Below are 27988 nucleotides of genomic sequence, written 5' to 3'. Positions count from 1 at the left end.
AGCCTTAAATCTTGGCATTGGGTAATATACGCTAAACTGTAGGTTACATTAAACTGGAACATGTCATTGATGCGCAGAATAAGACAGATGAAGTTCATTACAGAGCTGAAAACAGGTATGAAGACAAAACATTGACTCCAATAACGGGCTGTAAGAGAGAATGTAAAACGCAGGCCCAAGGCAGTGCTTCGTCAGACTGGACCGTTGTGCCACCAGACTGTTGTTCTTTCCATCTATGATTTAACACAGCCGAGCACGGCTAGATGGCACCCGGGAGAGGACTTGATTTTCATGTTTGCCAATCTTCCTCTATACCTGCCCGTGGTGACCATAAATACACTTTTATGCCTCCCGGAGAAATGCTTAAAGAAGCAGTTTGTTCAAGTCCTGTATGGACTCGCATGGCAATATTCTTGATTGATGACAGCGGCGAAGTTTAGAGGACGCCCCGGAGAGTTTTCCAATCTCATTTGTTTGGGAGTTTTACATTTGAGCATAATTCCCGCTCCGCTGTATTTATGTGGGTTTGGACTCCTCTGCTTTGAGACTTTTGTTCCCACAGTTCACTAATGAGGCAGAGCACCACCAGTGGTCGTGGTCTTCTCAAAGGGCATTTCTGTGGAGGTCTGAGATGTGGTCACCCCAGAGCAGGAGGGTATTTAAAGATTTTAAAAGATCTCCAGGAAACCTTTAACATGCTTGGCCAGCTGATAATAGGCAAATAAATTGCTCTTGGTCAGTTAAACCTTTTCAGCATCACTGATGGATTTAGGCTGCATATCATCACGGTTGGGTAAACTAAGTAGGGCTGCAACCAACTAACAAGAATCATATACTTTTTTGCTAGTAGTCTATTAATATTTTGTCTCAACATTGTAAAAAAAAGATATATAGTGTCTAACAGTAGCTATCATGATAATATCATGAAAAATAGTGACAAAGCTTTTGCATTTGAAAAGCTAACCAAGAAATCTTTTGTGTGTTCATGAAAATAAGTTCAGCTGGTGAGCAAGCACAATGTAAACTAAACAGGCATACACTTGTAAAAATATTGCTCCATAGGGCAACATATCCTCATACAACGGTTCGTACGATATCTTACAAATAATTATTCCTCATTCCTCACAGTCTTTTCAAAATAAACTTCCGTCTTCACAGGAAACAACTTGGTTCATTTTAGGAAAAGATCGACCTGGTTAGGTTTAGGCAACAAAACTACTTCGTTAGGTTTAAGAAAAGACTGTGGAAGTGGTGTTACTTAAGTATAGAAGTTACGTGACTCCTCCCTACGCGGCAGTCGCTCTTTATAGTTCCTGGTTCACGATTACATACAAATTATTTTTTTTAAATTCTCTTTTCTATGTAATTGCTGTTTAAATGAAGTATACATTTAAAAAAAAAAAAAGGACTACTGTCAGTGTTTACCACCTGCTTAACCCCTCTTCAGTAGACACTATACTGAGACTGACTAACTGGGAGGTCCATGTACAAAATGGAATGACCCCCCGCCAAAATAAAACACCAGCTGGGCTAAACATAGAGAAGTGTCCCTTTAGCTTTTTTCTGGGATTGATATATGGTAGCAGCATGACGGTCCCACCCATCGGCTCTAAACTATCGTAAATACCTCTCATCACAGAGCAGGGTGGGTCAGTGCAGCTGGGATTGGTTGATATTATTTTTATAGAACAAACTTCTCCCTTAATATTATCATTGATTGACTTTCAGTGGAACAGTATCGTGATGATATGATCATAACATGTTATCGTTTCACTAAAGTCAATAATGGTTCCAAGCAAATTGTAATCAAAAACTAACAAAATGAGCTTCTGAAGTTTTTGTTTGACTTGTTTTTAGAGTTTTGTCTGCATAGCATCAATTATATTACTTGTGATTTTTCATACTTTTTCCATGTTGTGGCACAAAATATTAACATTAATACAGAGCTACTGATTTTCATTTCTCATGACACTCATCAACAGCTTAGGCCTTGATGTCACCACTTTATTTTCATGTGAAAGATATGTTAATTAGGCAGTGATGCAAACAGGGCTATTTTGATACACAGGATTAAATTCATTATTGCTGTCATCACATCAATCCAAGGCCACGCTAAAGGAGATGACACCCAGACAGAATTAACAGCTTTCATCAAATACTGCAAGAACAATGTTATTTCTAAAACAAGTTAACAGCTGTTGGAGGGTGACGTCTTAGTGAAGAATATATTGTGCTGTATAGCTTAATGACAGAGACGAATGCGGCGGTGCCTGACTTTAAGAGTTGGTGTAAGTCAGTCTTTTCCTACGCACTGATGTTTCCATGACTGGGACATAATTAACATAATTAACTGTCCGCGCTATAAATACATTGAGCTCATAACAGAGGGGGGGAAAGGTGGCTGGAGACACAAGTTCATTAACCTGACCCATGTGTTTTTCTAAAAGCAGTGGGAGGCCAACTATTCAGAATCACTGATATTAAAAGCCGTGTTCAGGAGGGAAATAAACACTTCAATTATTTGTGGGTTTATTTATAATGTATGAAAGAATACATAACAATATACAGTTTTGCATAATAGATAGTGTTAAACAACATCCTGGCGACTTGTATCAATGAGGGGGTACTGGAGTTCATTTAACAGAACTATGATGGAGGTACATTAGACAAAAAAGGATGGAAACCACTGCTTTAGACTAAGCTTGGTAGTTGTTGTTACCGGTGTTACACGATGTTCGGGCACACACCGATTACATTACTTGCCCACCTCCCCCACCGTTGTTTTGCTTTTTTTATAGAAATAAAACCCATTTAGTTCATTTTTGCAACGTCTTATCAATTTATCGTCGGACGACAGACATTACAAACTGAAAGTAAAAGTGTCTGCTCCATACGGAGTCTCAGCACAGAGTAGTATGAGTCAAGCGGGGGTTATGCTCGCCATAGTGTCGCCGGCGCAAGGATGTGCATTGTGCAAGCCAAAAATGACATCACCTATTGTGCATAAAGCGCGAAGGCTCCACAAGTTGACAAAGCGCTTGGTTATGCACCTCTGAATCTTTGTAACTAGGCGCCTGCTGTGCGCTTTTCAGACACGACTGCCACAATAAGATAAAAGCTATTAACTTAAATTAAGAAGTAAAATAATGGATTAGAAAAGGCGGCCAATTTGTTTTTAAATGGCTTAAAAGCAGGAGAGCTTTATTTTGCCAGCCGAATCAAATTGTTTACAGGATATTAAACCTTTCAACCTTCGTTTCATTATAATACATTTAATACTTGACTCCTTTCTTTACAGGGATTGTATAAGGCTGTAGACTGAGAACATTCTCCAACCACTTGGGATCAAAAAAGCCTACAGGACTACAGCTAATTTCAAAATGAATGGCTGTTCCTCCACCCTGATTTTTCCACCATTAATTAAAGTATTGACACATAATCAGAGATCTGCCCTAACGCCTGTTGGCTGATCCGGAGTAGAAACTGACAGTGCTGCTCTGAGCCAAATGAACAAGACTGAATCAGACTGAATATCCGGCCCACATGGTTACCCATATAGACACACTGTAACGTAGCATTTAGAGTCACATTACAGCGCCTTGTGCTTTCCAAGTCAATAACAAAATGATTGGTTGGCAGTGGCATGTCTAGTTAGCGGGACATTGGTGCGCTTGACATTTATCATAGCTTGGGGGTCGTGAACTTGAAGCTAAACAGCAATTGAATCATTAAATGTGAACGACTGCGACTTCGCCGTCTCCGAGGCACTGACATAAGTGTTTTCATGCTGAAACGAGTGACTAACTTCCGCTAAGCTAAACACGTCTTTGTTCAAACTGGGACATTATGCGCTAAGAGGGACATATACTCCAGGGTTGGTGAAACAATGGCCGCTTTAACAAGCAGATTATTTGCTGCGTTTGATATTAATACCAATTACTATTATAGACGAATGTCTTTCTGTAAATCAAGTCATGTGTTTTGTCTAGAGAGGCCAAGAAGGAACAATCATTCCTATTTAGACTGGATACATTTGGCATACTCCGTTCTTGTGACTGTAATGTAGAGGAGCGTTATAATTGTACCATACCAGAAAACAATCGGCATAAAGATCAAATTGTTCTCAACTATATAATACAATTGCTGCAATGGCCTTTCAATGAGGTCATTTACCCCTGCTTGGCAAACATACTGCAGGTTTCTAACAGCAACATCCCCCCGTCATGTTTTGCGACTCTACATTTGAAAACATTTCCACTGTGAATGGAAAATTAACCAAGGAGAAGGCTCTGTTATCAGATAAATTAATTCAGAGTGCAGAATCTGCTCAATAAAACAATCCAAATAGCTCAATTTCCACTCTCAAGCTTAAAGCAAATAGGATGCTCAATAAAAACATTGCACTGGCCCTCTCTGTTAAAGAAATCAATAGCTAGAGGACAAAGAACCTATAGCCATCACTTAATTCTCTTATCAGTGTGATTTAAGGGACAAGGATGATGTTAAATAACTGTAAATCCTTATCTTTGACTTTGTGGGTGGTTTATGGCAGTTTCAACAGCAGTTCAGAGACAGAATGTCCATACCTTCTGCCGGTTACACGATTTATAGCTTTATTACTCTTTGTCTAAAAGAGCAGAGAAACATATAATTGAAAGGAAGAGATAGCAGCTAGCTCGAGAGGGGGCACGCAGGAACTGAGAATCATCATTGCTAGAGACATATCACAGCGACAGTTTTATGGCTAAGGAGCCGGCCCTCTGTATTTTGGGGGCTCGTTTTTATGAAACAAGCGAGATCCAATTTTCTGATTCATCTGCAAACGGTCCGGATTGAGTTTAGTATTCCGACGCCGGGCTTCAAACCGGCCCACATGAGCGTAGAAGGTCACCGAGAGGGCTCGAGGAGTTGAAGTCATGAGTTTACGCTCACACTGTCACAGGCCCGGTCATATTTTTGCCCTCAGTGACAACGAGCCTATTGTTCTCGCTGATAAGGCTTCAGTGTGCACAGTAATGGGAATTAAGCAGGGCATAAGTCACAGAGAAATTGGGTGACAGCAGATCAATAGATAGTGGTGAAGCCTCAGGGACCATTAGTGAAGAGGACCCCTTTGTTTGTCCACTGGCGGGGAGAGTTAGTGGATGTTCGGTTCTGAATTAACCATCGCAACTAAGAATACACAGAGCTTATAAGAGCAGTTCATTAGCCCGACCCGTGTGTTTGTGGGATGTCATTATGAGGTCACATCAACCAGATTTTTTTTTTTAAATACAAACAATCTACTGTTGTTACAGGCTGCAATGCAACCAGCTTGAGTTGTGTCTAAGATTATGTTCTTTATCAATTAATCTGTCAATTATATTTTTGATTAAAAGGATCAGTTCACACAAAACACACACCAAAGGAATTCTCTATAGTGGTACCTAGCAATGAGAATAGTTCTGGGTTTATTTTGCCCAGGTTTTAAGATGACCGTCTCTAAAGATTTCCACCACGACCTCAATACAATTTACCTCCACTGTTTTAGGGTGGAGGCAAAAATCTCATGGATGGATATATTGAAACCTACTGACTCTTGAATTGTAAACCGTTGGCACTTTGGGATACCTTTTGTTTTTAGCAAAATACTCTTTTTCTAATTATTTGTAATATTTTGCATTTTTTTTAAACATGTTTAGCTGAATTGTAAACCCTTGACACTTTAAGATACATTTCGTTTTTAGCTTATCTTTTTTTATTTATTTATATTTATATCCATTACATGTATTTTGATCAGTTTTATTAGCATGCCGTGTTCAGTGCTGTCTGTCCTGCTGCACTATGAACTCACCAAAGGCAAGTTCCTAACATGTTTTATTGTAATGGCAATAAATTAAAAATAAGTCACCCTGGACAAGTAAAACCAAAACTATCTGCATGGCGAGATAAAATTAGAGGTAGGTGGGAAATATGCTCTATTGAAATTTGGGTGAAAGGACCCACATTGTTTAGAAAAGTCTCTAAAATGTCCCAAAATAATGAAGGCAACCAAGGTAGTAGGGAACTGTAATTGTAATTTTCTGTCAAATGCTCGACTAAACGTTTTAACTATTTTAGCGATAAATCAAAATATCTATCTGCTCCGTGAGCAATGCAAGTTTCCTTTGTCTACGAGATAAAGTGTGTTTCTGAGAGCATGTGTAACACATGTTATTGTGGACTGTGGGAAAAGTGTACAGCACGATTAGAGATGCCCTGAAGCCCTTGGCGGGAGCTAGAGGATGGAAATGCATTAGCCTTAATCTTTACAGTGTTCAAAATGATTAGCCAGAACGTGACAACTCCGATGAAACAGATTCCCCCATTAAGTTCTTCGGGCAAATGCATATTGTGGCCATCACTCCGAGACATTCCCACTTAAATGCACAGATAATTTGTTGTTGCATTGCATTATTCCTGCCCCATAACCAGACCCCAGCTGAGTGAGCAATGTGCCAGTGATAACTAAAGATATTAATTAGTATATCACGATGGCGGCACATGCATTTTCACTATTAATAAATTCCACGCCATCGAGTTGTGATTTAATTATGAATTATGTAAATGGTTGCCATGAATCATTTAGGTCTATGCATTTTATTAGCTAAATGGGAGAGCAGAATGTAGGCATATCACAATGATGAGGATTTACACACTCGAGTGATGACAGCACAAGTACAAGAATATTTAGTGACTTGATCACAACTTCATGTAGGCCCCCTGCTAATGGCGGAAAACATTTCATATTAATGAATAATTTACTAAAGATGCTGTTTAATGGCTATTAAAGGGTCATGTTTACCCAGAGGTCTTGGGTTTTAAAGGTTCTTTGGTGTGTACATTAAGCGCTGCATTATACATTATTAACAAAATAATTCACATCATATATTCTATCCATTTAAGTTCCATGCAGTGCAATGTGACATTGTTTTTTCATATAAATGCTTATGGATTTAATTTATCATTGGACAAAATTGTGATAATCAAGTCATTATTTAAGTCATTTATGAAGCAAAATGCCAAAAATTATCTTACCCCAGCTTCTCAATTGTGAAGATGTATTGCTTTTTCTCTGTTTTATATAATTGTAAATTGAATACATTTGGTTTTTGGACTGTTGGTTGGACGAAACAAGTATTTGAATACGTCCCCTTGGGATTTGGGAACATCTGATGGGTAGCTTAGCCTGGCTCCAAACATCTGGACTAAGGCTGCAACTAACGAATATTTTCATGTCAGAAAAGTGTCCATCATAATTTCCCAAAGCCCAAAGTGATATCTTCAAATGTCTTATTTTGTCTGACCAAAAGTCCAAGTCCCAAAGACATTCAGTTTACTATCATAAACAAACAAGATATTTGCCATTTTTGCTTAAAAACTGAATATCCAATGCCGGCAAAAATGGCAACAAGCATGGATGAGATCCATGCAGCTGCTCGGGTTGTTGTAAGTCAATTTACAGAAATAACAAACACTTAAATATACATAGTTTTTGATTGTCATGAAAAATGTTAACTGCTCCTAGCAAGCTTCCATGTCAACTAAAACATTAGAGAGGCAGATGTGTCACTCACTACTGATTGACCCTAACCCTGAAAAATCAATTAGTTGTCAACTATTAAACTAATCGCTAACTATTTTAATAATCGATTAATCGCTTTGAGTACGTTTTTAAGAATTAATACTCATAATTCCGCGATTCCAGCTCCTTAAATGTGAATACTTTCTAGTGTTTTTACGCTTCTATGACAGTAAACTGAGTTGTGGACAAAGCAAGACATTCGAGGATGTCATCTTGGGCTTTTTTTCACCATTTTATAGACCAAACAACTAATTGATTAATTGAGAAAATAATCAACAGATTAATCGACAATGAAAATAATCATTAGTTGCAGCTCTAATGAAGAGGATGTTAGGCTGAATGAATGAAATGTACTAAAAAGCAATTCAGTTTTATTATCAGTCTAATTTTTCACAAATATTTGACATTTTATGGACCAAATAATTGATTTAAAACATGAATCAATACATTAATCAATAATGGAAAGGTTAGTTGCAGCCCTAAAACAATATAAGGGACAGGAAATAATATTTCAATCACTTGCCAGACAGGCACAATTACTGTGTAACAGCATAAAAGACAGAGGAATGATGGGATAACTAAACACTGGGTGACACCGTGGTGTATGTGCTTCTATTATTTCATAGTGAAATCTATATCAGAGTATAGATATCTACATCTTTTTTCTACCACTTTTCTTCTTGTCAAGTTGATGTAGTGCCAGGAACATGGAGTATATTTGGTTTGAAGAGGGCTGTCAAATCGAACTGTCAGGCTGCACTTTTTGATGGAGTCGTATCGCTCGCCCATCTGTCAGTCAAAGAGAAAGACTGCTGCCAAAGTCAAATTCGAGAGCAGAGAGGAGCGGACTTACATGGCATTTCTTTCATTGTCTGTGAGAGCAGAGAAGCCTGACGAGCACAGTTCAGCTCTGATTTTAAATTTGTACGGCATGTTTGCTAAGTAATAAAGTGTGGTAGCGAGTAACATGGTGGATGGTTGATACAGTCGGTCACTTAAAGCTTAACAAGTGCAATGTAGAGGAAGATAATAGACTCATAAAGCTTCCTGTAGTCTGTGATAAAAACAGAATATTGCCTCATCACACATACAAAGAGGGCCCACACATTTCAGAGCACATTAATCATCCCGGTATGTGACATCATAAAGCACTTCATCTCATAGACTCGAGTGAGGCCGGCCTATAAAATTCAATCATCACGACAGTGTCAGACATTGTTCTGGCATATACCAGAAAATTCCCCGACCCGGGGAGTGTGTCTCTCTGCTGGATTGTTATGGTGTTTACTCACACAAGAGGCTTACCCCGAGGCGAGCTCCACACCTCAGCGGCCCAGCTGGAAGCGTCCCAGCCCCCTGGAGGAAGACTCTACCCTCCCCTGCTGTCCAGACTCTGTCAGTAAACGGCAGCGGCGGCAGGGCCAGCAGCCAGGCGAGATCAGTGAGAAAAGCAGAGCATCAGTTTGCAAGCTATCCATCAGGTAGAATAGGTATAAGGAGGGGTCATTTAGGAAACAGCACTTCTTCTCTGTGAGAATTAATAATAATCTGTGCACACAGTGTCATTATCAAACAGGAACCTGTGCTATCACTGTGGCCTTCACATGCACTGGATTTGTTGCAATCATTTGTATTTGATACAGTTTCTCTATCATTGTTATGACAAAATATGAATGTATTATACTGTTGTCTGGTATGCAGCACTCATCAAGAACCTGTTGATGGTCATTTCCCCCCTCTAGTGGACTCATTTCTATCCGTGCCTTCCCTTCATTCAGTTGATTGAAGATAGGAAAATAAAGAAAAACTATATTAACTCCAGAGGACTGAGGTCATTTTTGCCACAATGCTTTACGTGCACTGGGGGAATGAAACCATTAAATTTATATATTAAAAGACTTTAAACTTTTTATGTTAGGATTAAAATGAAATGTGCATGGAATAAAGTGCAGCCCTAAATGCTCCTCAGTCTGCTCTTACATAAATGATTGAGGATTTTGATCATTTAAAGTTTACTTAAGTGCAGATTAATGTCAGTTTAAAGCCTTTATGTGACCCTGAGTTTGTATTTAAGGACGTATATAAATTTGGGGATGATTAAGGTATTTTAAAGATTGTTTTAAGGATAGTTTGTCTGCTGCTAGTCATTAGGTTTTGCATTTGTTTACCAACTAAAAAAACTATTTCTTATCTTTCTTATCACTAATATATGGCGTTTCTTATCACTAATATAAACATGTTTGTCTAGCACAAATGGCTGTACCTCTAATTCTGCTTCGTCATTTGGGTTGAAAGTCCACAGCCATGCCTGCTGAATGAACTGAAAGTTTGTACTTCTCTACACTTTCTAATAATCAAATATATCTGAAAAGCATTTATTTTTTTTGTGTGACATAAGATTTTATACTCAAACCTCAATCAAATTTTAAAAAAAACTTAGAGAAAAGCTCAGAGTCCAACTTTGGTAAAGACTTAAATCATATTTAAAAAGTCAGAAGCCGCACACAAAACGTTTTTTCCCCCCACTTACTTACAAATTTGATGAGTGATTCGTAGTAATTATTAGATTAAGTGAAAGCTGTAACTATTAACAACAGCTCTCAATTGCAGATTACTGAATAAAAGCTTAATTGTTTCAATGTTAACATATGTCCTTACACGGAATCACAAAAATGTCCCAGTATGGCGCAATAAAGAAACAGGCAAGTCTGGTGTCCTTGGCTGACGGGCCGCTACTTTCCCTAAAGTCAATTATCTACAGCACTTATTGCTGTACTGTAGTTAATAATGTGATCTGCCTCTGACCCCTTGCTCATGTATCTCATGCAGACGTAACCAAGCGACAGCCCTCATCTTGGCATCAGTCGAGTGTTTCTGAGGGGATCACAGAGGACAGGTAGCATGACAGTGTTCACACAAGGCACATTAGACTGACAGTTCCTGGGTGTAAAAATAATGCAACTATACAGGAAACAAAAACATACTCACACACATACAGCGTGAAACCCAATCACATGGTTTCTAATTTACAGAGAGCTTCATGTCATGCTGATTTGTTTTTTCTATTTCCACACTGGTACTGTGGTCAAACCAGTATATGATCTATATAGCCAGAATTATTAAAGGTCAACCAGATTATCAACATATGAATAAACTGAATGCTTGCACCAACGAAAATACTGAAAAGGGACACAAAATGTTGATTATCAGGTACTTTTCTATCAGAAAATCTAATGCATTCATCAGTCAAACACCAAAATATTTTCTTCATATCATCAGTATTATTTACTGGAGACTAGATGTGTAACATCAGTATAAGTGAGCTTCACTGCCTTGACAACACTGCCCCTCTCTGTATGAACACCTATATTACATGTCCCTTGTAACTCCTTCATTTTGAAGTTGCTGGTGTACAATTTATTATTTTAGCAATGTTTAAGTCAAGCCTGATGTTGCCGTACACATAAAAGAATGATCCCAGTCTCTTCCACATAGAGAGACATACAGCTTATTAATTAAAAAACAGAATCGGATCGGTACTCGGTTGGCAAACCCAACCCATTTAACCCTTTTTATACCATTTTTGACCTTCAGTTTCTGTGTATAAAACTCCTTAACATCTTTAAATAAAAAGAACATGCAATTGTGTCTGTTTTACAATTCAATAATGAAAAAATAGACGGCAAAAAAAACATCTGGTGCTTTTATTTTTGATGGAGAAATTTCTAAATTCATTTAGTCAAGTCGTTATCTGGATTTGGTCAAAACTCAATACATTTTATTTATTATAATTTTTCCATTTTGATGCAACTTTATACTTCTAATTCACTACATTTCAGAGGGAAATATTGTACTCTACTACATTAATCTGACAGCTGTAAGTTACTTTGAAGATTTAGGCTGCACATGAATGTTGTTTACATTTTAATGCATGTGTAATAATAATAATAATAATCCAATATTGTAATATTCTGCACACAATAATGAAAACTGAACGGGACCATTCTGCATGAAATGTGCTTCTACATTTGATACTTTAAGCATATTTTGCTGATAATGTGTCTGCACTTTAAATTAACTGTATTTTGACTGCAGGGCTTTTACTTGTAACAGTATAAATTCACACTGCTGACTGCACTGAAAGTTTGTACTTTCCTACGCTTTTAAGATTTTGCACTTGTTTGGTTTGGTTTTCAAATAAACATCAAAATATATCTGAAAGCAATTTTGTTCTTTCTGTGACATAAGAGTTTATGTTCAAACCTCAAGCAAATTTTTTTTTAAATGAGAAAAACTCAGTGTCTTGCTGGTGTAAAGACTTAAAACGTATATAAAAGTCAGAAGAACTGTTTTCATAGTGTGTTTCAAACGCTCGGCCCAACACATATATAATAAAATTATAATATATATATAATAAAATTATAATACATATATATATATTTAAATAAATGTATTATAATTTTATTATATATATATACATTTTTTAAAAAGTATGCACCCCTATATATATGGTTAGGGATATTATATATATATATATGTATTTATATATATCTATATATATATATATATATATATTATAATATTATAATATATATTATAATATATATAGTGCTTCTATATTTACCATGTACCAAGTATTTCCTTTATTATTATGCTATACATTATTTGTAAATACACTATTATTTTTATTTCTATTTTATTTTATCTTTTGCTACTTAACTTACTGTTTTGTAAATGGAGCTTCCCAGCAAAAAGTATTTCACACGATTGTACTTGTATAACCTGTGGGTGTGACAATAAACATGTTGAATCTTGAATAGCAATTATGAGAGTGGGTGAGACCTGTTATTATTAACAATAGCTCTCAATGGCAGATTACTTGTAACAGAATAAATTCCCTAGCTGATAGTTTTACTCATGTAAAGGTTTGTGCATACTTCATCAACCACTGCTCAGTTGCATATAATCACTGTAATATGCCAATAATCTTTCATGCAGAGGGACATCTATAGGCTTACACTTGCACGCAGCTGTGAGTCCCACCATGGGGCGTTTTGTTTGACAGTCCTATCATGAGAGCTGCAGCAGGTCATATGACTAAGCTGTTATCCTGACATGACTGCAACACTCGGTTTGGCAAGGACTTCATTTAGGCGCTCTCTCTCTCTGCTGGACCCAAGACAAGATCTACTTAGACGCAACTTTAGTGGTGAGTTGTTGTTTGCAGCTGCATGTGGGGTTTCCTTATAAATAGCATGCATACTTGTTCATATCAGGAGGAAATGTGTCTAGTTCATTTGGATTTATAAAAATATCGACTTTGATCACCTTTTTCAGTATGATTGTCTTTATTTGGAGTCGCTACTTTGTGGTGAGTTGTTGTTTGCAGCTGCATGTGGGGTTTCCTTATAAATAGCATGCATACTTTTCATATCAAGTTGAAATGTGTCTAGTTCATTTGCATTTATAAAAATATATAAATATCAACTTTGATCACATTTTTATTTTATTATTGGCTTTATTTGGAGTCGCTACACTTCACACTTACCCTTAAATTATTGCTTCGGAGCTAAAAACACAATAGCAGTCGTTGTAGTCACATGATGGAAGAAGCTGCACATGAGCTGGCATACTAGCCGTAGTATACCAATAGACGCGCAACAGATGTCTCAATGCTGCTCAAAGTGAATGGAGAAACGTGGTGTAGCCGCCTCTATTCGCAGTATTACGGTAGAGCGCTTAAGCCAACAAGGAAGAGCTTGAGCTGAGAGATCTGCTGGGATCAGGATAATCGTGTGGTTGTTATGTCTTTTCGTGTTATTTCCAAGGAGGCACTGGCTGGATCCATCACACTGGGAGTTGTTTTAATCGCTGGTTATTTCTTTGGTAAGATAAAATGATTTTAAAGCTTTATAATGTTGCTACTACACCATTGTACAGCTATAACCCTGCAGCATTGAATGGTGTGTGTAGGGTGATATAATCCAGTAGAGGGCAGTGTGAAAGAACATCCTGTTTGTTTTGTTTAATTATAGTGGATTTATGTAGGCTTGTTGGTCTTATAGGATTTGCACAGAGGAAAACAATTTTTTTTTACTGTTTTCACAAGTAGATGGTCTATTTTAGCTTCTATCCTAGCTTTTATTTTCAGCTTGTTTTTATTTCTAATCTTTAATGTTTTTTATGTTTTTAGAATAGAATAGAAAGCTTTATTGTCATTGTATTAAATACAATGAGATTCACAGTTGCCACTTCTTGTCAGTGCTTTAAAACAAATACTTGACAAGACTAAACGAGGCAGATAAAAAACATATATAACATACATATAACAGGTAAAACACACACACAGTTATAAAGCAAATAAAACAGGTAAAGTAGATGTAATAAATACATATAAAGAGAAGTGTTACACTAGAAGTATAAAATATAAAAATAGATGTAATGTAAACAGAGGTAATTGCACTTGTAAAATAGGTGGGGTAGGTGTTATAAATCAAATGTAAACAAAGTTGCACTTGAGGTGTATATTGCATCAAGGATATATTGCACAGATAAATGTATTCACATTCAGTGTATTAATATTGCACAGATTTATTGTTTGTTCAGTGTCCGTATGGCCCAGGGAAAGAAACTATAATATATTTTGAACATTTCAATTGGGGTGTTATGTTACTTATTAAGAGGTTATGTTGCAAAGGTTTTGAAAGACTGACCTAAATTTGAGTCTTACTTAATGCTACCTTGAAGCAACTTTCAGCTAAGATTGCATCATACACCTGTTAAGCGTTAAATGGTGTGCATTACCAGGGTATTATATGGATGGAAAAACATAAGCAAATGTATTAGTATTAATATTAATGTAGTTATAAGTAGTTAAACTAAAATGTATGCATGATTATGTCAATCCTTTTTTTCCCTTCATACATTATGTATTGTACAGAGACACTGCCTCAAGTTTACAGAGATATACAGATAAAACCCAGTACAGAACCGCTGTTCATCAACTTTGTTGACTTTGAAAAAGCCTTCGACAGCCTAGATAGAAACATCCTCTGGAAGCTGCTCCAACATCATGGAATACCCATAAAACTGGTCAATCTCATCAAATGCATGTACAATGGATTCACGGGCCAAGTCATTTAAAATGGCAAGCTTTCAGACACCCTCCACATAAAAACAGGAGTACGACAAGGCTGTCTTCGGTTACCCCTGCTCATCGATTGGACCATGAACAAGTCAGTGGATGGCCAAAGGATGGGGTTACAGTGGACTCCCTTCACACAATTAGAAGACATTGATTTTGCAGATGACTTGGCACTGATCTCAGGAACATACAGACAAATGCAACTGAAGACAAACAAATTACATGAACACAGCAAACAGCTAGGCCTCATGATCAACATTGGAAAGACCAAGGTCATGAGGATCAACACTAAATCCCATCACGCAATAAATATCATGGAGAAACCCCTAGAAAATGTGTCAGAGTTTGTCTACCTGGGAAGCTCATCAGCACAGACGGAGGAGCAGATAAGGATGTGGAGCTACGCATCAGCAAAGCAAGACATGCCTTCAGAACACTCAGACCTGTATGGCTCTTTTCCCAGCTCTCCAAAAATCTGAAATTTCAACTCAAATGTAAAATCTGTCCTTCTCTATGGCTGTGAAACCTGGAAAACCACAAACACAATCACCAACAAACTGCAAGTGTTCATTAACAACTGCCTCCGACACATACTGAGGATATGGTGGCCCAGAAAAATTACAAATACAGACCTGTGGAAACAGACAAACCAGAAGCGAATCAACAAAGAAATCAAAAGGAGAAAGTGGAGATGGATCGGGAATACACTCAGAAAACAAACAAACATAACAAGACAAGCTCTGGACTACAACCCACAAGGAAAGAGGAAGCCAGGGAGACCAAAAACCAACTGGAGACAGTCCACGCTCGACGAGCTAAATGAGATCGGGACCTCCTGGCAGGAAGCAAAGACCACTGCACAGAAGAGAGTGAGGTGGAGATCCATGTTGGACGCCCTATGCTCCCAAGGAGGCCAAGAGGATTAAGAAGAAGACAGAACCGCCCACTAAAGCCCACTTCTACTCATTCACTCACTTTCCCCTCCAGCCTCTATTGACTCACACAATGGTAAATACAAAACTGCAAAGCCTTTGAAAAATAGGAATACCCAGTGCGGACAGAGAAAACATAGGGACACCAGGATGTGTCAGTCTAGACTGATTCATTGTATTTCCCTCAAAAAGAACAAGCTATATTGATTTACAATTTCCAGTCTTCCTTTCTTTATTTGGATCTGTTGGTGCAATAATTGCATTTCCCCACTGAGATCATTTAAGTCGTATCTAATCTAAATCAAATAACTACTGTACATTAACTACACCAGACTCCAGTCTTCCTCCACGATGCATAAGCTCCATGGTAGGTCGAATGGCATCATCATGCTCTTAAGACCCTTGTAATTGTTTCATGTTTGTCCTCAGGGAAAAAGAAATCTTCCACAATGAGCATCTTCAAAAGTCATTCCAAGGGAGGAAAAGACAACCCACTGTTGCAGTACGTCCTCGATCACTCCTTGAGGGAGCATCCGGCTCTGAAAAAACTCAGACTGGTAAGCACGTCTTGGTGTCAGGAATACAGATGTGCTCCGGCACAATTAAGCACTCAATGTCACGAGATGTAATCACATTTCACGGTGTAATTTGTGAAACTAATGCTACTGGTTTCCGCTCATTGCTTTCAGAGGACAATGGAACACTCCTGGAACTGCATGATGGTCGCCAGTGAGCAGTCGCAGTTCATGGCCAATCTGGCAAAACTAATCAAAACCAAGAAAGCATTAGAGATTGGTAAGGGCCTCGGGCTTAACATCACATCTAATCTCCGAAACATGAGAGGCCTACACCTCTCATGATTGAGAGTCAATAATCTGTAACAGGTTCAGACACGCCGAGTACTGATACATGCACACAAACAACCAAGCTTCAGGGGGAAATCAGGTTGTTCAGGGACATGTGTAACTGTATATTCGCTGTAAGACAAGGCAGGGCGGCTTTAGCACATTTCAAACACGGAGGCAATTCAAAGTGCTTACAAGCAAAGAAAAGCTTTAGAAAAACAAGAAGCAATAAACAACAGAATAAAATCAATTAAGATAGAATAAAATGGAGATTTTACTGTCGTAAAATAAGTAATTTCAAAGCTTTTATGGATATACTTGTTTGAAGTGTATTGGCGGTACTGACTGCTTTCTGATTGTAGTTTTTTGGCTGAGCGTTTTGACTGACAGCAAGAGGACAGGCTCTGTAGTGAGAGACTGCAAAGTTTTTCCTTACAGCGCAAATTATATAAATAAGTTTGTAAAATATTCAGCGGTAGCAACTAACATATTTAGATAGACAGTCTTTTAGAGATTAATCAGTTACAGTTTGAGTCTGACTTTGAAGTCTAGTGTAGTTAGTCTTGTTTTTTTTAGGTACTTGGAAGTATGTTTATATATGTCTTAAATTACTCTAATATATGCATTTCTTCTGAACAGACTGTGATCATGTATTGCATTTAGGTTTTGATGCATCCTTACACTACAGATGTTTGATGTTTTCATCTTGATGCTTTTGCATTTTGTCAGTTTTATACTCTGGATCTGAAGAAACGTAATTTCATTTTGACTGTATTTTTTTGCCTTTGAAGTGAAAAAAAAAAAACACTTGAATCAAATTTTGAAGACAAGGTAATGACCTCTCCTTTCATCGCGCCACATTGCTGTCACAGCAATACTTTCCCTGTCCGAAGTCTTTATCAGACACATGCGCACATCTAAAAAGCTGATCAGAAACCTGATTACACGTATATGTGGCCAAGAAACCTGCTTTCTCCACGAGAAATCTAGCTAGGGAATTCAGGTTTCTCTATTCCCCTACCATAAACTACAGAAACCAGATTTCAAGTACCCATTTTGCCCTTTCTATTGTCATCCTTCGTGCTGATTTTAGTGCCCTCTCATTGCAGGAGTATACACCGGTTACAACACACTGAGCATTGCACTGACTTTGCCGGACGATGGAGTTCTGGTGGCGTGTGATATCAGCGAAGAGTACACCAACATTGGTAGACCCTTCTGGAAAGAGGTACCATTCACATCTATGTTTTAGTATTTGTCAAAACACTGTATTATGATGGGCTTCAGACAGTATATGATGTGTAATACTGCTGTATTGTTCTCATATTGCAAAGTGCTGATCAGTGCAGAGGATTTTCATACGCCGCAGGTAATAGACATACGTGTACTGTAGCTCTGTGATGCAAGTCTGTGCATCTGCATGTGGAGCATACTTCAGTGTCTGTCAGTCTTTTGTGTGTAAAAGACGTCTACTGGACCAGTCTTAATAATCATAAAACGAATTATCTTTAAAAATATTTGAATCAACACCGCCTTCAGAACTAAATTTCATGACTTTCAAATTTATTCTGATTGGTCACAGTTAAAAAATGCAGACTTCCACTTTCCAAGCACACAGCATTTTGATTAACTGCTCTTTACCAGGTTGATTCTTTTCATGGTAAATCTGTTCACAGGCTTGTTCATAAACATTCTTGTATTCGCGAGCAATTGGAATATTTTCGCTTGTGTACAAAATGTTAACCTCCAGTCAGCTGTATCCAGGCTGATATCACTATATCTTATTTTGTTTCATCCGGAAAATAGCAATGGTTATTGTAAACAATGTCAAGTTTGCAAAACCGACTCAAAAACAGAATAAATATTAATATGCATGTAAATACACCCACAAACTTATCTTCCGCAGTTTTACTTTTGAAAATATTCTTGTTTGTTTTTTGTTTACAGGCTGGAGTCGAGGAGAAAATTGATCTACGCATACAGCCAGCAGTGACAACTCTAGGTACAGTAATACATCTCTTTTCTTAATCTCTTTCCACAACCAGCACTGCTCCCAGTAGACCACTTACACACCAAAAACTGACAATAAGCTGATATTTTCAGGTGGAATTTAATTTCATTCTAACTTTGCAATATCATTTTCCACTTGTGCAATTTTGTTAATAGTCTGTTTATTGTCAATACTGTATACACTGCTCCTATTTGTATACGTCCTTCTATTTAAATGGTTCATATTTTGTTACACTTTGTTTAGCTCTTTTTTTACTGTGTTAGCTGATGCATCTTGTTTTTTGCACTATCCCCTTTGCTGCTGTACACTGCAAATGTCCCCACTGCAGGACTAATAAAGGAATATCTTATCTTATCTTAACTTCCTGTTCTAAATTTGACAGATGTGCAATTTCCTGATGCAATAGTTATAATCCCAGAGGGCTTGTGTGTGGGCATTAATTTCCCTGTAATAACACATCTCAATGGGAACTTTCACAATGTATAATCCCATGAAGGCCACACTATCATAACTGTCAAACTATGGCACTTTTGTGATGACTTTTAAAATGTGTCACATCTGCCTCAATTGATTTTTTCTTACCTTTGTGTTGCTTGTCGTGGTTTGTATTCAAATGTGGGATGGGCTCATTGTTGCCCCTTGTGGCCGTTGAGGGAAAAGCAGCTGCAAGGTGATAAATTAAAGCGTTTTGTTATTATTTCTATGATAATTAAAAGTGCAACCAAAGTTAAACTTTAAGTGACAAAACACCACACATTGTGCATTGTTTAATTGGTGTTTTTAAATTATTTCCCCAGCAATTATATGTTTGGTTGAACTGTCTGAATCTGACAGCTGAAATCAATTCCCTTAATTAGCCACATCCTTCTTGGTAACTTACCTGTGTTCCAGGTGTCCCACCAAAGAAATCCTCTCGCTGCTCTTCTCTTTCTAGTCTATAAACACTAGGAGTGAATTCTTGCATAATTAGCTGGAAAAACACAAACGCGTTTTAGCATTTTCAGCTCAGTTTCTGAAGTTGTTTCCTCTATTCGTCTGTGCGTCAATCAAAACGCTAAACGTGCGGCGTACACGTGACGTGACGTGACGTGACCGCGTCATGGAGCCGCGTACGGTGACGTCAAGTGCAGAAGTCATCTGGATTAAGTGACCTTGCTTTACCTAAAGTTTATTTTTTAGTTATTTAGTTATTAAGTTATATATAGATATCTATAGATCTATAGATAGATAGAAAGATAGATATATAGATATATATACATAGATACTTATTTATCAAATATTATCAAATATAAACTTTATCATTATATATATATATAATAAAATATATGTATATATAATTAATTTTTATTATATATATATAGATACAATGATAAATTATATATCATCAAAAATAAAATAACACTCATTAATTCATCAAAAGTTATCACCAAAGAAATGTTTTGTTTGGTTATAGAGCTACTCTAAAGCTGGGTTTATTGTTTTTTAATTCATGAAATAATATCTCAAAAACAAAAATCGTATACTATTTCAGATTTACAAAATGAGCCAATAGGAGAAATATCTTCATATTTTCTTTAATGGGTGAAAAAATGTAAATTACCTTATTTCACTTTATTAGCCATTAAGTATCTGAGAGGGTCTTTCCAAGTTAGTTTATTATCTAGCAGTGGGAATATTGTTGACCAGAAGGAGATAGATGTTGTGTGACATATAGTACCTTGTGATGATGTATAACCTGAAGTATAATTTACCTCTCTGTTCCTCTTGTTTCTTTCAGATGATCTCTTGTCAGATGGCCAGGCTGAAACATTTGACTTCGCCTTCATTGATGCAGACAAAGTTAACTACGACAGCTACTACGAAAAGTCTCTGCAGCTGTTGAGGAAAGGGGGCGTCATTGCTATCGACAATGTAAGGGCTTCGTCCGAGATAAATATTTAACTTTGACTTCTTGCTGTAGGATATTTAAACCAGCTGATCATCTAAACTTGTTGTTTTTTTCTGGTCCTGCAGGTGCTGTGGGGTGGAAAGGTGTTGAATCCGACCCCTGATGACGAAGACACTGTGGCCATCGACAAGCTGAACAAGAAGCTGCACCGAGATGCTCGAATCAACCTGAGCATGCTGACAGTGGGAGATGGGCTCACACTAGCTATCAAATTATAGTACAGATGTCTGATGAGTGCAATGATTCACGGGCTTTGGACAGGAACGCTGGGATACTATATGTCTTTTTAAATTTAGGAGAACTACTAAATGGGATATGTGAAGGTAGCACATGAAACATGTATTACCATCTGTGCTCATGTCGCTAAAGATTTAAGTGGAAAATATGAACTGTGTTGAAGGGCCAGTGTGTAGCATTTAGGGGGATCTATGGAAATGGAATATAAAAACCATGTTTTCATTAGTGTATAATCACTTTAAACTAAGAATCATGTTTTCGTTAGCTTAGAATGATCCCTTCATATCTACATAGGGAGCAGGTCCTCTTCAGAGTTCCCACGTTGGTCCGCAATGTTTCTACAGTAGCCTCAGCCTCACGTTACTGCAGTCTTGGAAAGGGAGGAGTGAGCGGAGGGGTACTCAGTTGGTTGCAATCTGCAACCACACCACTAGATGCCATCAAATCTTGCACACTGTACCTTTAAGTCATTTCAATGCCAGTTTAATTACTTCACAATCTGTAATAACTTAATTCGTTTTACAGTTACAAAGTGCAGCGTTTGACTGAAATAGTGAAGAAATTTGATTAAAAAACAAACTGTACTTGCCACTTGTTTTTGTAGTGCATCATTATTTAACCAAATTGATTTCCTACCATTCTCTATGTTGTGTAACTATGCATTGTTGTCAAATTACAGGAGAGTATGAAGGTTGATTTCAGGACTTTATTGCAAAGGTTAGACACACGCCAACACACTTCCTGATTAGTGTCACAGTCGTCAGAAATGGGAAGAAAAGTGGATGAATCACTCAAATATTCTTTCGCTCAAGTCACACTGAGGAAAAGGAAATCCATTTACCATTGTCTTGCAACTTAGAAGCAGGTATTTAAGGTAGCGGAGGTGTCAAACTCATCACACAGCACAATGAAGCCTCTCTAGAAAGATAAAGTGAAGACCAGCCACTAAATTGGCTTCGATCTTGATAAGCATATTTTGTTGGGAGTTAACCTGCCAACAGGTAGAACATCACTACTAAAATACAAATATAATGTGCAAATAAAACAAAGGAAAAGGAGCTTAAATAAAGATATAATCTAGTGTGCAAATTAACAGCTCAGATTTACATTCTACATTCTCACACTTCAGCAAAATAAGTTGTTTTTTTTAAACCATTCCTGGACACGGTGCACCCTATCGTTACTGAGGATAAATTGGCAGAAGGAGTAACTGATCAATACATGTGATTGAAACATGACTAGTTTATTGTAACAACAATAAAAGGAGGCTGGTGGAAAGGTTTCCATTTTAACAGTGCTCGAGAACTGGGCTTTTTTTTTTTTTTTTTTGGCTTCGCCTCTTTAAAATATCTGTTGCTGACCAGACAGGAACACACAGGATCAGATTCAGCTGATATTTCTCTTCTTCTTATGAGATGATGGCAGAGCTGATCCTCACGCCTCCAGCTCTAGGCCCAGACCAAGTTTGTGACCACCTGCATTGATGTTCTTCCCATCCACCAGGGCCGAGAGGAGTAGTTTCATACCTGAAATACAAAAATTTAATACATATATATTTGTTAAGTTGCTGAAAAAGAGGTCCATTTTCCCTTCAATTATATGTTAGACGAGAAATGGTTCTTACCAGGCCGGAGAGTCTGGCTGTATCCAATTCCTACCAAGCTGGCATTATTCACCTTAGCCTGGAGAAAAAGCATTAAACCATTAAACTAACATACTGAGTGTACATGCAGAACTGCCTGCAAGGCTACACAAACTCCTAGATTTGTTATTTTCAGAATCAGAAACAAATTTTATTTTCCAAATACATACACACAAGGAATTGAGCCTTAATTTTCCCGGGAGATCGTACCCGGTGACAGACAGAATTGCTCTCTCAAAAGACGTATTGAGATCCGATTGCTACATTGGCAACATTCTTTGTGTGTGAAGGCGAATGTGTCCTGGGCACTGCTGCCTGGCAAAGGCAGCAGTGTCGGCAGTACGGAGGTCCCAGGGAACCGCCGGTACAACCTTTTATTTTTATGAACCCAAATTCATAAATATGTAGGATATTACTACTGACAATCATGTAACATTACGTCACAATGTCTGCTGTATTAGCCGTGTGTTTACTACGTGTTTATTTGCATATAGAGCGGGGAAGTGAGATTCGATCACAAATGGACACTCAAGACGCATGTGGAGACGCATTCTAATGCCAGGTGTGAACAGACGTACTTAAAGCTGTCCACACTTGATCGGATCACTCAGGACGCATGTCAATGCCAGGCCTGAACAGGGCCTTATAGGGAACCAATCCAAACGCAGATGGTGTCATTATTCTATAGCCATTACATTGTGCAATCAACATTTACTTCATAACTATAAGTCTATTGCCACTTTAATTATCATTACTAGATGTACTAAAATGTATTGTAAGCAAACAATAGTTGATGAAAAAAAAAGTGGAAATGGGGTGAACATAACTCCCTTGGGGTGGGTTAAAAAAAAAAAGGCACTTACTGATATGGAGGCACTGGAGTCTAACTGGTATTTGGCAGCAATTCCAAAGCGAGTGCCGTTGCTGCCGGCTGTCCAGGCAAGATTCACAGCAGTCTCCAGTTTGTCGTTCACCTTCTGGTAAATGGATCCACCAAACTCTGAACCATCATTACTGAGAGGAGAAAAAAAATAAGAAAAAAATGAGCAACATCACTTGCATGTCACTATTCTTCAAACCATCTGACAAAAATACCACATGATCAATAGATCAGAGAGTTCTTTGGAAAGCTATTGAAGGTACTCATCCTGCTAGGTTAAAATATTTGTTGATCCTAAAACGTACATATTGGTGTGGAGCTGGAAGTCTCCGGTCTTGTAACCAACTGCAAAGTTACTCTGGGTCATCTTTGATTTGGCTGAGTCAAAGGTCATCTGGTAGCCAGCCAGCCAGCCCTCGTAGCCGGCCACTCCTGCTCCATGGATCGTAGGACCAGCAAAGTCTAAATCTACATCAACACCCACATTAACGTATTCCCTTTTGTAAGCCGTCTTGACCTTGCCGCTCTTCTTGCTGTAAAATTTAAAATGAAAAGTGAGGAAGTGAAGTTAGAAGTGGTGTTCTTTATACAATGACTGCACATTGCGATTTTACGATTAACATATAAACTGCGGCTTACCCAGTATTTGGTGAGAATGTAGTGTCAAAAGTAAGTTTCAGCCCTTTGGTGATCTAAAGAACATTATTCCATCAGTTACACTTAATTTAGAGCTGACGCATTAGTGGGATGATCAGCAACAAAACAGAGATTTCAATTTACCTGATCCTCAACACAGATTTCAGTTCCCAGTGTGTTTTCCGTGGTCCACTTCTCTGTGAACGTCAGCCCATACTCGGCCCACTTGTACTTGGTTTCCAGAGTTCCGTTGACCTTGCTGGTGTCTACGTTGGACGAGCCGGACGTTTTAAACTCCTACAGTTAATGAAAGAGGGAATTAATCCTAATTAGAAAAATGTACAGCAGGTTGGAGTAGTTCCTCCACTACAGTTGAGAGAGTAAACACAGTAAAATGGCCAAAGGGCGAGCCGCGGTCTGTAACAGGACCGAGTGATGGTTCTATACGGACCCGTGACCAATTTCTGATGAATTAATGAGAATAAATAAAAATCTTCATGGAGCGTTGTTTTTTTCTGATGGCGCACCTAATCCAGTTAATACGGCAGCTTCACTCAACTGAGCAAATCAAATCAGTTGTTTACCATCTCTGGCAACAAACTGTGTCGGAGACTGTTTTCTCTGGTCTAACCAAAGTAGCACTACAGACCATGACTATGTTTGGATCCACTTCCTGCTGTGAGTCAGCTTTTCTCCCCTATGAACATTATTAAAACCAAGTACTGTTCCAGGCTCACCTATGAGCACCTACACATGTGCATGAGAAAGGCACTAACTACATTCAAGACGCCAAAAAATAAAATTAAATAAAGAGAAAAGGCTGCTAGCCTGATAGAAATAAACGTGCTATTGCTATTATGAGGTTCAGACCTTTGGTGGGAGGAAATTTTAATAACTGGACCTCTTTAAAATTGAATTGAATGCCACTGTAATAAAGTAAAAACTCTTATATCAGCTGATATTCATTTTTAAATATAAACACATAAGATGAACAAAAACATATGATAATGATCCCTTAAACGTGGTTATTAAAATATTGTGACCAAGATGAGTACTGAACAGGACTTGTCAGTGTTCTCTGATAGACAAACTTCTAAAAGACCTTAAACACATTTTGGTTTTGCACATTCTTGATACTTATCGACCGACTGACATGCTGATAACATTATATCTGATAACCTAAAATCAGCTGATAATACCTGTACTGCACTACTGTATATACCTATAATACTGTATATTTAAAGTAACAGCTTAACTCACCACTCCACTTGAAGACTTTGTCTTCACATCGAGCTTAACCATTCCAAAACCTGCAAGGACAATGAGAGTGAGGAACTACTTACTGGGCTTGGTAATGAATTTCAAACAGCCTATGGCCTATCCTCTGAGGGTCAATAAATACACACTTATAAAACTGCCTTTTATCTTGCTTCCAGTTACCATATCCCTTATTGAAGATGTCCTTTGCTGATTTTCCAAGGTCTGCATATGTTGGAGGAACTGCCATTTTTCCTGTAACAAAAAGGACATTTCAGAGAGTGTAAATAGTGAAAAAGACCATAAATGTAGAGCTGCAACGATTAAACGATTAGTTCTGTACTGTGACTATGTGCATAGTGAACAGTATTTTATAATGTTTGTTGTATGTAATGTTTGTATTATTGTTCACCTGCCTGGGGACGAAAATGAGCCTTTAGCCATAACTCTGTTTAATATATCAGATTTCAATTATTGAAATGTATGTGTACTATACGTGGTCCCTGTCAAATAGACTTGTAAATAAATAAATAAATAAATAAATAAATAATTACATCAATAATGTGAAAAAGAAGAATGCTGTGAAGTACTGTAATATAGTTGTTTAATGTGCTATAAGGTTATAATGTGGCCTTAAAATGCTCCACTTGACTCTCTGTCTGCGCCTCCTTATTGTCAAGGTTAGACAGGAGGCTTGAAACTGTCTGCTTACAGTAACCATAATAATAATAATAATTATTATTATACCATATGCATCCTGTACTGTGACTATGTGCATAGTGAACAGTATTTTATAATGTTTGTTGTATGTAATGTTTGTATTATTGTTCACCTGCCTGGGGACTGGGGATGAAAATGAGCTTTTAGCCATAACTGTTTAATATATCAGATTTCAATTATTGAAATGTATGTTTATTATACGTGATCCCTGTTAAATAAACTTGTAAATAAATAAAAAAATAATTACATCAATAATATGAAAAAGAAGAAAGCTTTGAAGTACTGTATTATAGTTGTTTAATGTGTTATAAGGTTATTAAAAAATTAAAAAATAATTACATTAATAATATGAAAAAGAAGAAAGCTGTGAAGTACTGTACTATATTATAGTTGTTTAATGTGTTATAAGGTTGTAAATAAATAAATAATTACATCAATAATATGAAAAAGAAGAAAGCTGTGAAGTACTGTATTATAGTTGTTTAATGTGTTATAAGGTTATTAAAAAATTAAAAAATAATTACATTAATAATATGAAGAAGAAGAAAGCTGTGAAGTACTGTACTATATTATAGTTGTTTAATGTGTTATAAGGTTGTAAAGAAATAAAGAAATAATTACATCAATAATATGAAAAAAGAATAAAGTTGTTAAGTACTGTATTATAGTTGTTTAATGTGTAATAAGGTTGTAAATAAATAAATAAATAATGACATCAATAATATGAAAAAGAAGAAAGCTGTGAAGTACTGTATTATAGTTGTTTAATGTGTTATAAGGTTGTAAATAAATAAATAAACAAATAAATAATTACATTAATAATATAAAAAAGAAGAAAGCTGTGAAGTACTGTACTGTATTATAGTTGTTTAATGTGTTATAAGGTTGTAAATAAATAAATAATTACAGCAATGATATGAAAAAGAATAAAGCTGTTAAGTACTGTATTATAGTTGTTTAATGTGTTATAAGGTTGTAAATAAATAATAACATCAATAATATGTAAAAGAATAAAGCTGTTAAGTACTGTATTATAGTTGTTTAATGTGTAATAAGGTTGTAAATAAATAAATAAATAATGACATCAATAATATGAAAAAGAAGAAAGCTGTGAAGTACTGTATTATAGTTGTTTAATGTGTTATAAGGTTGTAAATAAATAAATAAACAAATAAATAATTACATTAATAATATAAAAAAGAAGAAAGCTGTGAAGTACTGTACTGTATTATAGTTGTTTAATGTGTTATAAGGTTATAATGTGGCCTTAAAATGCTGCACTTGACTCTGTGTCTGTCTCCTTATTGTCAAGGTTAGACAGGAGGCTTGAAACTGTCTGCTTACAGTAACAGGGCTAAAGCTGTGACAGCATACCCGGCAAAACACCATTTAATGTGTCCTTTTATTAACAAATACCAGTATAACTCGACATAAATATAACTATTAAAGCAGCCTTTAGAATAACAGTCACCGGTGCCAGCTAAAGTTTGAACACACGACATGTGGCTGTTTCTAGCTAGCTAACAGGACGTTTCATAACCATGTTAATAACCGACATTCAAACTAAAATACAACTCAAACAAGCTCAAATATATTATTAAGACTCTTACTTACCGAGTGTTGCTGTTGTTTATGTTGCTGTGAACTTGAGATGTGAGTGAAAGCGGTAGAAACAGAGGCAGAGAGCCGGTGTGTAGGTGTGTAGGACGATATGGAGGAGAGACGCCGAGTAACCAAACACCCTCATGACCTCAGCGCCGCAGGACCCCAACTATAGCTGCTCATCTAGCTGGGTGCCTGTCTATAATAGGAACGAGGTTAATGATTTTTTGTCATTTTTATTCAGTTGATTAGGTTTTTGTTTATGGTTTGGCAACAGTAAGGTAATTCTTGTCATTTGCAAAAGTCCGCATTTTTCGTGGCAAATGTGTTCTACCAGCACACCGGCAAAAGGGGAAGACCCCTAAATCACCATGGTAACCAATAAGCTAATGTAAGGTTTTACTGAGATTTTAATTATTTTATTTAATGTCAGGGAAATATAAAAAAATATATAAAAGTCAAACATATAATTAATTTTATGAAAATATAGATATATTAATATAATATACAATAATTAATAATTTAACACAT

At 37.0% G+C, this 27988-nt stretch overlaps 2 protein-coding genes and 1 long non-coding RNA gene across 5 annotated transcripts in view; 1 reads left to right on the top strand and 2 right to left on the bottom strand.

Moving 5' to 3' along the window:
- Positions 1-19654, bottom strand: part of LOC119480062 — a 163800-nt gene extending 144146 nt beyond the window's left edge. Inside the window, exons 1-2 of the long non-coding RNA XR_005204805.1 lie at positions 19416-19654; positions 19118-19198 (exon numbers count right to left, since the gene is read on the bottom strand). This is a non-coding gene — a long non-coding RNA (uncharacterized LOC119480062). The remainder of the gene's footprint in view (positions 1-19117; positions 19199-19415) is intronic.
- LOC119480061 (catechol O-methyltransferase domain-containing protein 1-like) lies at positions 12662-21006 on the top strand. 2 transcript variants are annotated; one of them, XM_037756164.1, is made up of 7 exons: positions 12662-12812; positions 16109-16236; positions 16369-16474; positions 17634-17752; positions 18472-18526; positions 20313-20446; positions 20549-21006. In XM_037756164.1, exons 1-7 carry the CDS (start codon positions 12719-12721, stop codon positions 20699-20701), a joined length of 789 nt encoding a protein of 262 aa, XP_037612092.1. In that variant the 5' UTR covers positions 12662-12718; the 3' UTR covers positions 20702-21006. The 2 variants fall into 2 exon arrangements, with proteins under 2 accessions (XP_037612092.1, XP_037612093.1); XM_037756165.1 differs by lacking the exon at positions 12662-12812 and adding an exon at positions 13295-13489.
- Positions 21007-21408: 402 nt separating this feature from the next.
- Positions 21409-27625, bottom strand: LOC119479624 (voltage-dependent anion-selective channel protein 2-like). 2 transcript variants are annotated; one of them, XM_037755421.1, is made up of 9 exons: positions 27470-27625; positions 25285-25390; positions 25139-25188; positions 24023-24175; positions 23882-23934; positions 23548-23775; positions 23226-23376; positions 22345-22402; positions 21409-22246 (listed from the first exon to the last, which is right to left on the bottom strand). In XM_037755421.1, the coding sequence occupies exons 2-9, from the start codon at positions 25364-25366 to the stop codon at positions 22155-22157; spliced, it is 867 nt and encodes a 288-aa protein (XP_037611349.1). In that variant the 5' UTR covers positions 25367-25390; positions 27470-27625; the 3' UTR covers positions 21409-22154. The 2 variants fall into 2 exon arrangements, with proteins under 2 accessions (XP_037611349.1, XP_037611350.1); XM_037755422.1 differs by having other exon boundaries at positions 25319-25390.
- Between the last annotated feature and the right edge of the window lie 363 nt (positions 27626-27988).

The sequence above is a fragment of the Sebastes umbrosus genome, chromosome 20, assembly GCF_015220745.1.
Source record: "Sebastes umbrosus isolate fSebUmb1 chromosome 20, fSebUmb1.pri, whole genome shotgun sequence".
NCBI classification, from domain to species: Eukaryota; Metazoa; Chordata; class Actinopteri; order Perciformes; family Sebastidae; genus Sebastes; species Sebastes umbrosus.
Note: the sequence above shows the minus strand (reverse complement) of the source record. Positions and strands in the feature narration are given on the sequence as shown.

What these genes read in the sequence shown, in the direction of transcription:
- LOC119480061 (XM_037756164.1), top strand. Translation starts at nt 12,719, where the DNA reads ATGACTGCAACACTCGGTTTGGCAAGGACTTCATTTAGGCGCTCTCTC. An exon ending in GCCAGCAGTGACAACTCTAG is followed by an intron (nt 18,527 to 20,312) that starts GTACAGTAATAC and finishes TGTTTCTTTCAG; the next exon opens with ATGATCTCTTGTCAGATGGC. An exon ending in GCGTCATTGCTATCGACAAT is followed by an intron (nt 20,447 to 20,548) that starts GTAAGGGCTTCG and finishes CTGGTCCTGCAG; the next exon opens with GTGCTGTGGGGTGGAAAGGT.
- LOC119479624 (XM_037755421.1), bottom strand. Translation starts at nt 25,366, where the DNA reads ATGCAGACCTTGGAAAATCAGCAAAGGACATCTTCAATAAGGGATATG. An exon ending in GATAAAAGGCAGTTTTATAA is followed by an intron (nt 25,189 to 25,284) that starts GTGTGTATTTAT and finishes TTGTCCTTGCAG; the next exon opens with GTTTTGGAATGGTTAAGCTC. An exon ending in CAAAGTCTTCAAGTGGAGTG is followed by an intron (nt 24,176 to 25,138) that starts GTGAGTTAAGCT and finishes CATTAACTGTAG; the next exon opens with GAGTTTAAAACGTCCGGCTC.